The sequence below is a fragment of the Mustela nigripes genome, chromosome 13, assembly GCF_022355385.1.
Source record: "Mustela nigripes isolate SB6536 chromosome 13, MUSNIG.SB6536, whole genome shotgun sequence".
In the NCBI taxonomy this organism is placed as follows: domain Eukaryota; kingdom Metazoa; phylum Chordata; class Mammalia; order Carnivora; family Mustelidae; genus Mustela; species Mustela nigripes.
In genome coordinates this window covers 84,193,884-84,205,702 of record NC_081569.1, presented here as the reverse complement: position 1 = coordinate 84,205,702, position 11,819 = coordinate 84,193,884, and the positions used below count along the sequence as shown (strand labels likewise).

General features: G+C 38.1%; 1 protein-coding gene across 2 annotated transcripts in view; it reads right to left on the bottom strand.

Annotated features, from left to right (window-relative positions):
• Window positions 1-8,088: 8,088 nt before the first annotated feature.
• BRMS1L (BRMS1 like transcriptional repressor) overlaps window positions 8,089-11,819 on the bottom strand; it is a 32,799-nt gene continuing 29,068 nt past the window's right edge. The window contains exons 9-10 of one of the 2 annotated variants that reach the window (XM_059373091.1): window positions 11,342-11,489; window positions 8,089-9,670 (exon numbers count right to left, since the gene is read on the bottom strand). In XM_059373091.1, the coding sequence (XP_059229074.1) occupies window positions 9,553-9,670; window positions 11,342-11,489 (266 nt within the window). In that variant the 3' untranslated portion in view covers window positions 8,089-9,552. The remainder of the gene's footprint in view (window positions 9,671-11,341; window positions 11,490-11,819) is intronic. The other variant, XM_059373092.1, reaches the window with a different exon arrangement.

Here is an 11,819-nt window from a genome sequence, read left to right as displayed (position 1 = left end):
GGGGGGGGGGGGGGGGGGGGGGGGGGGGAGCAGGCTCCCCGCCGAGCTGGGAGCCCGACAGGGTACTCGATCCCAGGACCCTGAGATCACGATGCGAGCTACAGGCAGAGGCTCAACCCGCTGAGCCACCCAGGCACCCCCAGTTCCTAATTTTCAAAGCTCTGATAATCTTGTACCTACTAATACCTCACAATAACGGTGGGTATAACTCAATGTACCAGTGATATTGTTTACCCTCAAGAGAAGAAACTATGAAACAACCTAGTTTTAGATCTTTATATAAAAGATCAATAAATTGGGGTGCCTGGGTGGCCCAGTGGGTTAAAGCCTCTGTCTTCCTCTCAGGTCATGATCCCAGGGTTTCTGGGATGGAGCCCTGCATCAGGCTCTCTGGTCTGCGGGGAGCCTGCTTCCTCCCTTCTCTCTCTCTGCCTGCCTCTCTGCCTACTTGTGATCTGTCAAATAAATAAATAAAATCTTTTTTAAAAATAAATTAATTAATTAATTTTCCAGTATGAATTAATATTTATTAATTTGCTATTTGTGGATTTTCTGTATGAAATTACTAGTTAGGCCCTTCCTGATCAATAAGTCTAGAGAATCTGTTGATTATCAGTAGATCCTTGGGGAAAAACACAACTATAGAAAATTCTATTTTAAGAATATTGAAAATAAAATTGGGAAAGTGTGGGGCAAAAAGTTTACCAACAGGGCTATAAATTTAATAGGCAAATAGAAACTTTAATGCTACATCCCTTCAGAATACTTTGATCTGTATTAAAAGTTCTAATGTTTCCTTTTGTTTAATTGCATACTTTGTTTCTATAGTAACTCTAAAGCATATAATCCGTTGCAATGTTCCTAAGCCTTTTACATGGCGACTTCTTTTCAGCTGGTAAACAGTAATAACAATATAATCCTAGTTTAGAACTTCATCTTCTTCCTGAAGATCCCTTAATTAGTACGCAATAGAATTAAATGCTACTGCAGTCTCTCTATATGAATTTGAATAATTAGAAGAAAAAAATACAAATTCTAAACCAAGTCCCTTAGTTTTCTAGGAATTTACTGCCACCTTCAGGTTTGAATCAAAATGCATTAGTACTATAGCTTTTACATTTCTAGGAGACCCTGGTTAATGCAGTAGAAATATTAACATGATTTTCTGGTTTTGAAGGCAAAGTGCTCTCTAACTTAGATTGCAGTACAAATGTCTTTCATGAAATGTGCTTTCATTTTGTCTTGTCTTTTATGATTCTGCTATAACGTGTAATTGAAAATCAAAGCCTACAGTTTGTTTTATCAGTCATTATAACTATAATTATACACTGTGAGCTCCTAGAAGACTGTCCAAAATACATGTAAGGATCTTTAGGTTAAATCCAATGAAAAACTCTTCAACAAAAAAAACTGTTTTCAGTGTTCCATGTATTGATGCCCTCCAGCCAAAGACCACCCTGAACCTACCTATAGTTAAACAAGCTGGGTCTCGTGCTCCTTGCAGTGAGGGAACATACACCACACGGGACTGTGGGTATCTGAGAAAGAAGGTATTTTAAAAAGGACTTACAGGATTGTAGTGTATTAGGAGATTTTTTTGGTAGGGCCTGAAAAAGTGTCAGGAAGCAGGGGCAATTCCGATTGGGCATCTTGATTAATTTTATTTATAAGACAGGAGGAATGAAAAGAGGCCAAAATGTAATTTGGTAAAGAAACAGAAGTCAGTCATATTAGCAATAGGGGGAGGTTTCCTATTTTTGTTGTCTGCAGACTGACCTTGTTTCTATCTAGACTTAGACAAGCTTGTGAGGGGGAGAAGGTGTTGGGTTTTTTTGTTTTTTTTTTTGTTTTTTTTTTTGTCTCGCTTCATCCCAGTCAGAGTGGCCTTGTTTAACGTTGGTGCTTTATAAGGCTGTTTAAGTTCAACAAGAGAACTCCAAGGCCTACCAGTGAGTGCCAGGCAGTTCCTAGTTTTCTCTTTCTCACATATACATTTGCAACTCTATCAATATCCTTATTTTTTGCTCCTTGAATTTGTGGTGAAATTACAAAAGTTTATTATAATTTTGAGATGAAAATCAAGAGAATATGAGGCCCTGGCATTTGTGATAAATATTGCAAGAGTCAGAAACCTAGCTTTAAAAAAAAAATAGCAAAAGGGGAATTTATTAGAAGACTCATGTGACATGAGAAAGATCGTGGTACAGATGGAACATGAGTCACCTGGAAGCAGGAAGTCAAACACCAGGAGACTACCTGTCTGTTCAGCAACCTGTGTTGTCTTTCTACACAGGGCAGGAAAATTAATTGCCTGTAATTCTCAAACTTTGTTGTCTTCCCAGTTTCAATAGGAGAGGGAGACGATTTCTATTTCCACAGTCACAGGTTGAAAGATCCCAGCAAAGAGTTCTAATCGGGGCAGCCCGAGTTACATGCCCACCTTGTCTAAACAACTATAACCAAGATTGGGAGACTGTGAGAGAAATGTGTGCTCTAGTTGGAGCCACATCGTTGGGGGAAAAGCCCTTCTTGGAAAAAGTGGAACTGCAGTGCCCTGCAGACCAAAGAATTGAGGTCCAGCAGGGAGTAAAAGAATAATGATGATAATAATAATAATAAATTCTGGGTTTTAGAAATATAACATTTGCTATAAAGAAAAAGGGCAAGAAGCAAGAAGACCAATTAGGGCATCACAAGCATCCCCATAAAATGCACTAAAGGCTTGAGTTGGGGCAGCATCTGGGTCATAGGACAAAAGAGGGTGATTTCAGAAAATGTTTCAGAGTTAAAATCTATAGGACTTGATAATTAGATATAAGGAGTTGAAATATGTTAATGGCCCTTACCTAGAATTTATCGTATTCTAAGCACATGGTATGTATTAATTCATTGAAACCTCACAACCTATGGAACATTTAAAATTATTTTCATTTTCAGATGAGGACATTTGGAGGCACATGAAGGTTAAGAAATTGCCCATGGTCACACAGCTGGTAAGTTGCAGAGTTCACACACACTTAGTCTTGCTCTGAAGCCCATGAGTTTCATTGGCTGCCACAGCCTGCCCAAGGCCTGAATTAGGGGGGACAGCAGCATGAATCAAGGGTGGGAACCGAGGAGGAATACAATTGGGGTTGGCGGAGAGATGTGAAGAGGTAGTATTTCATTTGTATGTGTGAAGTTCAAAAAGTGTGACCAGAAGCTAGAGATGCCCCACAGGTAACGTGCAATATACACCGTGGATGAGAGCAGAGATTTAGGTTTGGGATTGTCAGAAGACACATGGTAGCCGAAGCTGATGAAGTGAGGCAAAACTCCGCAAAAGGCTTGAATGAGGGTCATCATGCAGCCTAAAGAAAAAATAAATAAACAAACAGAGACGGTGGAAGAAAAAATTAATTATCACCAGAATCAGTGTTTCTGCTGTAAGGAGAAATAGGCACCCTTGTATACTGGGTGTATTTACACTGGGAGTGTAAATTGGTACAATTTATTTGCAGGGAAATTTGGCAATATCTAAAAAAATATAAAAATCCCTTACCACTTGACCAAGCAATTGCGCTTGAAAAATAGACTCTTTCCCAAGGTCAGAATGTTATGTTCAAGAGTATTCGCTTCAGTCTTGTTAGATAAGAAAAAAGGAGAGGAGGGGCGCCTGGGTGGCTCCGTGGGTTGAGCCTCTGCCTTCGGCTCAGGTCATGATCCCAGGGTCCTGGGATCGAGCCCCACATTGGGCTCTCTGCTTGGCAGGGAGCCTGCTTCCTCCTCTCTCTCTGCCTGCCTCTCTGCCTGCTTGTGATCTCTGTCTGTCCAATAAATAAATAAAGTCTTTAAAAAAAAAAAAAAGTAAAAAGGAGAGGAAATATCTAAATGCTCATCAGTTCCATACCATGGAATTCCACGTGGTTATTCCATAAAATGAATACCATGCAGTCATTAAAAAGAATGAGGTAGATCTCTGGGGGCTGGTAGGGAATGATCACCAAGACATATTCTATTAAAAAAGGATTGTGGCATCTGCGCGGTTCAGTCAGTTGAGCGTCCAACTCTTGGTTTGGGCTCAGGGGCGAGAGATTGAGCCCTGGATCAGGCTCTGTGCTCAGCGCAGAGTCTTGCTTGTCTTTCTCTCTCTCTTTTTCTCTCAAATGAGTAAATGAAAAAATTTTTTTTAAAAATAAAATTTAAAAATTGAAAAGAAAACGAGAAGTGCAGCAGAATACACATCCTATTCCTTTAGTGTAAGTGATAGGTCCCGCTATGCCATATTTTATTTACCTGCAGAAAAACAACCAGTATAAGGCTAGAATCTTACAGAATCTTTTGAAGCTCAAAATGGAGGTAGAAAAAGAGCAAGTCGGAAAACCAGTTGAGTACAGGAGGCATCTTGCAGGCAGAGTGACCAGAGCGCAGCCTCTCCTCCTGGGGTCTCCTCCTGCCTTGGCATCATGCTCAGAGAGGGGGCTTGCACGGTGACTGGTGCTGAGAACTCCCTTGAGCAGCTGCACCTGGGAGGAGGGAGAGGCGAGCTCTAAAGAAAGGGAAGGTGGGTGAGTGAGCTCCCCCTCCTATATGCCAGAGGACCCCCAACAGAACCCTTGGGCATAAGAGGGTGCAGCTCAAGCTGGTGTAGGAAAGACCCAAACCAAGTTGGCCCTTGTGTTGTGGGACACCGTTATTATATATACACATACGTAATTATAAAATATGTTAACTCCATGGGTTATAAGCTTCAAATCAAAAATTGCTGTAGTCGGGGTGCCTGGGTGGCTCAGTGGGTTGGGCCTCTGCCTTCAGCTCAGGTCATGATCTCAGGGTCCTGGGATCGAGCCCCGCATTGGGCTCTCTGCTCAGCGGGGAGTCTGCTTCCCTTCCTCTCTCTCTGCCTGCCTCTCTGCCTATGTGTGATCTCTGTCAAATAAATAAATAAAAATCTTTTTTAAAAAATTGCCGTAGTCAATAAGTAATTTTAACAGTTCCTAAAGTCCTTTTTAAAATCAGTTTTCCTTAATAAGTGCAGTTTCCTTAGATGTACATAAGCATAATATACTGAAATCATAAATTTATCCTCAAACAAGCAAAAGCACCTTACTGTTTTTGCCATTAACAATGGCATTTTTGAATTATTTCAATAATAAGTGAAATAGGGTATTTCTTTTCCTATCCCTCTAATAGCAGATACCATTTAGCCTCTGCTCAAGGATTTGGTTTTCTAAGCAGTTTAACATAAACTGTCATCTTTCTGGAAGAGATGGAATGCTACCATGTGGCCTGCTTCTGGACTAGAATTATGAAAATTCTGTCCTCAACAGAAAGCAACAGCGTGCTGGCAAGGTCACCCACCTCAAAACTCTATCAGACACAGGAAAAAAGATAAGGAGAGGCAAAGTAAACTTTAAAGACTTACTTTAAAGACTGTTACTACATAATGTTTTCCTTTGGCCTTTAATAATAAAATGTCTTTGAAAGAGAATACATTGGCTTCAAGTTTAGGAACAAAGAAATTTGAGACTTGTTTATAGTTGCTTCCTAGTGATAAATGGATAGATGGATGGATGAATGGATGAATATAGGTGGGTGGGTGGGTGGGGAGGAAGGAAGAGAGAGATACACACACATTTTTTCAGAAAGTTTAGCAACTTGAGATAAAATCAACTCAGTTTTAACACACTCCAAAAAAATTATGTCATAGTATTTTGCCTCATGACCAGAAATTCCTAATATATGATAAATTTATAAAGAGTAAACACATTAGAATTCTTACATTATGTTCATTTTGTTTTGAACATGAAAATATGAAATAACAACATTCTGTTTACACATCAAATATAGTTCTTGGTATATGGCAAGCATTAAAAATTATAGTACTACCACTGGCTGCCCATGCATCAGGGCCCATTCTGGTCCAATAAACTGGCCAGAGAGGGAAAGCCTACAGCACAGAAAGAACTTAAGGGGGGAAGTGAGCAAGGCCTGCACAGCCCAGTAATGGGAGATATCGGGTCAGCAGGGCGCCAGGAAAAAAAAAAAAAAAGTCAAAATGAAGATGATAGCAGTGTGTCCAGCACAATGCCAGAAAGGGGATACCCTCACCAGAGAACTGATGACTCCAGTTTCACCAAAACAAGTATCCTGATCACAAGGTTGCTTTCACACAGATTTTCCTAGAAGGAGAGAATGGACTTGAGGAGTCAAGACTCCTTCTCAATTATACTTACCAATTTATATTATTAAACTGACACTTGGCTGCCCCTTCAAACCTCTGTGAGTTGGTCAGCTTACCCTCCCCAGAGCTGTCACCTTGGGGCATGTTACCAGTCTGTTAGGACTGCGGTAACCAAATACCACAGACAAGGAGGCTTAAATGACAGAAACATTATTTTCTCACCGTGCTGGATACTGGAAGTCCAGGATAAAGGTGTTGGCAGGTTTGGTTTCTTCTTAGGTCTCTCTTCTTGCCTGGCAGGTATTGACCTTGCCCTGTCCTCACACAGTCTGCTCTGTATGCCCATGTCTGATGTCCAAATTTCCTCCTATCAGTCAGATTGGATTAGGGTCCCCCCTAAAATGATCTCATTTTAACTAATCACCTAAAGACCCAGTCTCCAAATACAGTCACATTCTGAGGTGCTGGGGGTAATGGCTTCACCCTATTAATTTGGTGAAGGAGGTGGGAGGCACAGTTCAGCCCATTACAGGATATAGAAATAAAGTTCAAGTTTTGGGGCCTGTGAAGTAAAAGAGCAAGACTGGACCACAGTGACACCAATAGGGCAGACTGCCTCAGTTAATCCCATCTGACCTACCAGCCACAATTCCTATAGCTCATCCATAAAGATAGTATAAGGAATATGCATTTTTCCTAACCCCATTATAAGCTTTCATTTAAAAAAAAAATTTAGATTTCCTTATCTTTAGCAATTAAAATAGTTTATATTTCAGTGTGGCATGGGACTACATAAATCCTAACTAGTGTATTCATCCTGCATCTACTTTTTTACCTTATAAATTCATTTAAGCTCAGTTTTAGTGTACTGAATTTGCTGGGTCCACAAATAAAATCTTCAAAATAACAGTGAATACCCGTTTTTCTTTTCAAATAATTATCGGTGAGGTGTACATAGTTCTCTGAGTGGTGTTTTGAGTTCTGAGTACCAATGTGTATTTCAGAACAGCCTCCGGAAGGCTGTAATGAGAAGTGCTCAGTGCTCAGGCTGCCGATGAGAGAAAGGGACAGAATGAGGAGTGTGCCTTTTTTTTTTTTTAAGATTTTATTTATTTGTTTGACAGAGAGACACAGCTAGAGAGGGAACACAAGCAGGGGGAGTGGGAGAGGGAGAAGTAGGCTTCCTGTGGGGCAGGGAGCAAGATGTGGGGCTCAACCCCAGGACCCTGGGATCATGACCGGAGCTGAAGGCAGACACTTAACGACTGAGCCCCCCCCCCCACGTGCCCCGAGGAATGTGCTCTTAATTTACTAACAATTATTAGTGATGCATTGGATTCGTGATGGTTGGGGTATTTTTTTAACAGAAAGTGGCAGGAAGGGGTGGGCTGATTATGAAAAACTGGGAGCTGTGGCAGGAAAGGCCCTAAACTGATCCTAAAACAGAGGCTAATTATAAACATGACAAGACCAGCAGCAACTGATAATATCACACTTCACAGATTCTAACAGTTCTCCTAAACCTTTTGACCAGAGTCTGATGACATACTGCCAATATAAAATACAAAAATATTTATAAATCTATTTTATAATACTTTAGAGATGATTATAGTTAAATGTTTTCAAAGTAAATGCACTCAATCATAGTTTGTAAAATTAAGATTTTCTATTTAGAATTTCACAACATATGTAGTGCATTTTTATTAAAGTAGAACATATGTGTATATTTTAAAATTAAGTATAACTTGGCCATCTTGAATACCTAAATATACCCCCAGTAGAGGTTGAACCGTGGTGTAGGGAAGCAGAAATATTTGTTCAACACTCCAACTCTCTGTACCTATTAATGTAAATTGGCTGAAATCATTCTTAGAAGTGGACAGGTTATAAAGAACTCACACACGAGTAATTCAAGACACTACAAATGACACTCAAACACATCTTTTTATTATACTAAATTTAAAAATACAAATCTTATTAAAAATGCTTATGAAACATTGTATACATAAGTACTGTCAAATACTACAGGATTATGACATTATGTACATTTGCTAAGGTTAATTAGAAACAAAACAAAGTATATAACTTTGTTGATAACGAATTTCAGAAGTCAAATATTTTAACATTTGGCAACTGTGAAGTAGTGATCTGCACAGAAAGATGTTTGCAGAGGCAAAATAGTAAGAAAACAAACGGAATAATGCAGAGATTCCTGCCCTATGTGTTAGTAAGTAGCTCTCTTCCTCATCCTCCTCAGTCTCATTATAACAAATTAAAGTGCACAAGACCACCAGGAAAACTTGATTTGGTTGTACCCTAATATATACTACAGCCAATTGTGCTGCCATATTGAGGGTTTCAATTCTTTGTACTGTTCCTGAGGTTTTTAGAAGTTAATTTTGCATGTGGCTAAGGGAAGAGAGGCCAATACTTTCTAAATTGCACCAACTGGCCTTAAAGTGTAGAAATACCAAAGAGAAAAATACTAATTCTGGAATAGATTCAAGAATATTATCCCTGTCTACTTTGCCCTAGGAATAAAATAAGAACCTAGTTTTACCTCTGGAAAATGCTTACTAAACATCTGTTTCAGAAGGCCAGACATGAACAGCACGCACACAAAACCATCAGTTACTATGCACCACTTACACACGGCATCGTGAATGCCTTGCCCTCAAAAGGCTCACGAAAAATACGGGTAAAGCATGTTATTACTTGACACTAACTTTACTAATTAACATTAAGTACAATTTGTAAAAATAGGTCACCACCATACCATCAAGGAAGAGAAGGAAAGCTGCTAGTCTACAAAAGTGCTCCCTTTAGCTTTCAAACCCAATAGCTTCATTTTGGGTCAAACAAGATTGTAAAGAAAGGCCATCAGTTCTAAATAAGCTGATGATGCCATATATACATACTCACGTACATATGTTTAAATTTCAATTCTCATTTAACACTAATGTACCAGTACAAACCATTTATAGGAAACATTTTATCAGGCTTATTTACAAACACCATGAGTGACAAAGATATGGAAAATCAAAGAAATTGCAGACAAACATAGCCATTTAGCAACAGAGTTGACTAAAGATAAAATGGATTTCCATAATGTTTTTAAAAAACAAAGAAAAAAATTGAGTAAGAAATCCCTACTATATATACCTGTTGGTCATTGGACCTAAAAGGCAAATAAATGTAATGATCATGATTAAGTTTTTATTACGGTCTCATTGACATATCAATATGAGGTCTACTTAGAGTACTACCTACAAATACAGTCTCTCATGATTTGATGAGAATATTAAGTTATTGAATACATTTTTAACTCCCATGGCACATCACACTTGATAACACTAATAAGGTAGCTTTAGATAACACTTAAATCATGATTATGAATGTTTAATTGAATATTTTCCTTTCTGTAGCTGTGAAATGTAAAGCTTAGATTTGCTTCCATCAGGCCTCTTAAACCAAACTTCATCATGGTTAATTGTTGTAATTACAGCACTAAAAAGGGGGGGAGAAAAAGGAATGAATGAATGAATTGCAATATGCCTCTGCCACTCATTTTAGAGTACTAGCCATAAAACCAAAATAGCCAGACTGCAAGAGTAGATTCAGGTATGTAATTGTCATTTACCACTAGCAGCAGGGCATGTTTTGGAAAACATCACATTTAGAAACACTTAAGAGACAATCTCCTTTCTTTCCTTAATAGAATTGGTCATATTTACTATTAGAAGTATTAAATGCACATTGTTCCTACTATATCCCCACTCCACTCCACCCCCCAAAAACAAGTGGAGCTAAAAAAAACTAATCACATAGTATTACACCTCCAATTTATATCAGCTCTGGCTGTAGGAAATCTTGTCAGTGTTTTAATTTTTTTTTTCAAATGCTTTATTTTTTCAGAGTATGCACTTAAGTTTTTATTTAAATTCTAGCTAGTCAACATATAGAGTAATACTGGTTTTAGGAGTAGAATTTAGTGATGCATCATTTACATGTAACATCCAGTGTAGGAAATCTTAGAAATACCAATGCCTAATTCCCAGTGTCAAACCATCTATGGTACTTCTATGGATTCGTTTTGACACTACTTATCCTTATGTAGAAATATTTTTAAAAATAGATTTGTGTTTAATCCTCTTATTTCATTTCTTTTTAAATCATATTTATGCTAAGTAGTCAGTAAAATGTCTTAAAAGCGGTAAGATAAAGCAAAGAATCTAGGGGTAGCACATAGAACCTAGAAATTAGCTCAGTGGGCTTCTATGAGTAAAGTTACTGTACACAATGCTCCTAGTATCATAAAACTTTACAGATGAAATTACAGTCTGAGTAAATCTACTGTATTTGGAAAGTGAGCATTCTTCCCTAAATACAAACACCACATTTACCATTCATACCTAGAAAAAGATACTTTCTTAGTATAGAAGGCTACCATTCTGAGAGAAATAAATCCTAAACTACTGAAGGAACAAAAGCAGTGATTAGCATTAATATTTTCCAAAGGCTACAACCAGATAAAACTTTGAAGCGATCGGGGAGGCTGGCTCAGTCAGTGGAGCATATGACTTTTGATCTCGGGGCTATGGATTTGATTGGGTGTAGAGATTGCTTAAAGAAATAAATCTTAGAAAATAAAAGAAAAATTTAGAAGACTATACAATTATAGAAAAGTTATTTAAGCTTAGACAGATGGAGTTCTTTAAAAGGTAGCTTTCAGTTTTCAAGTTATACTATAACTCTTAAGGCTCTCTTGAATTTTCCATTCCTTTCCTAGTTTAAATAATACTCTTTGTATCCAAAACACTGTAATACACCCAGAAAAGTTAATGATCAGTATATCCAGCCAAAACTTGTAACAGTCTGGTGTAAAGATCATAATATTAAAATCCTAACAATTCATCTACTCTAAGAGCTAACAAATGGGACCACTTACCTGGGCTAAATAATTCCAACATTTCCTCTTGTGTTAACACTTGTGCTCAAGAACTTACTATGTGACGTTGGTCTATAAATATTAACACTGGTGAACACACATGCTAACCAAATCATATGCCAAGAGAAAAGAAGGATCCATAGGCAACTAATGGTGCATTAGGAATACACTACATTATTACTGACAATAATGTTGTAATTACTGAGCAATGCTGAAATAATCATTTTTACCTTGTAGGACATTCATCTTTTTTATCAATACATATTGTTTGTCCACGTATATACCATTCACCATCATAATATAATCTTCCTTCTTCAGATCTAGCACTGTGCAGGTGTTTCTCCAGTTTCACAGGTGCTAAAGGGATCAGTTCAAAAACTGTTATATTAATAAGACATTGTCAGAAGAACAAAACTGCAGAACATTAAGAAGTAACACCCATCCATGCATATATGTGAAAAAAAATACTAAAAATATTTCTTAGTAACAAATGTAAATCTAATAGAAATAAGAGAGTGCCTGGGGGACCCAGTTGGTTAAGCATCTGCCTTTAGCTCAGGTCATGATTCCAGAGTCCCAAGATCAAGTCCCACAGCAGGCTCCCTAATCAGTGGGGAGTCTGTTTCTCCCTCTGGTGCTCCCCTTCCCCAAGCTCACTCTCTCTTGCTTTCTCAAATAAAATCTCTTTAAAAAAAAAAAAAAAAAGAA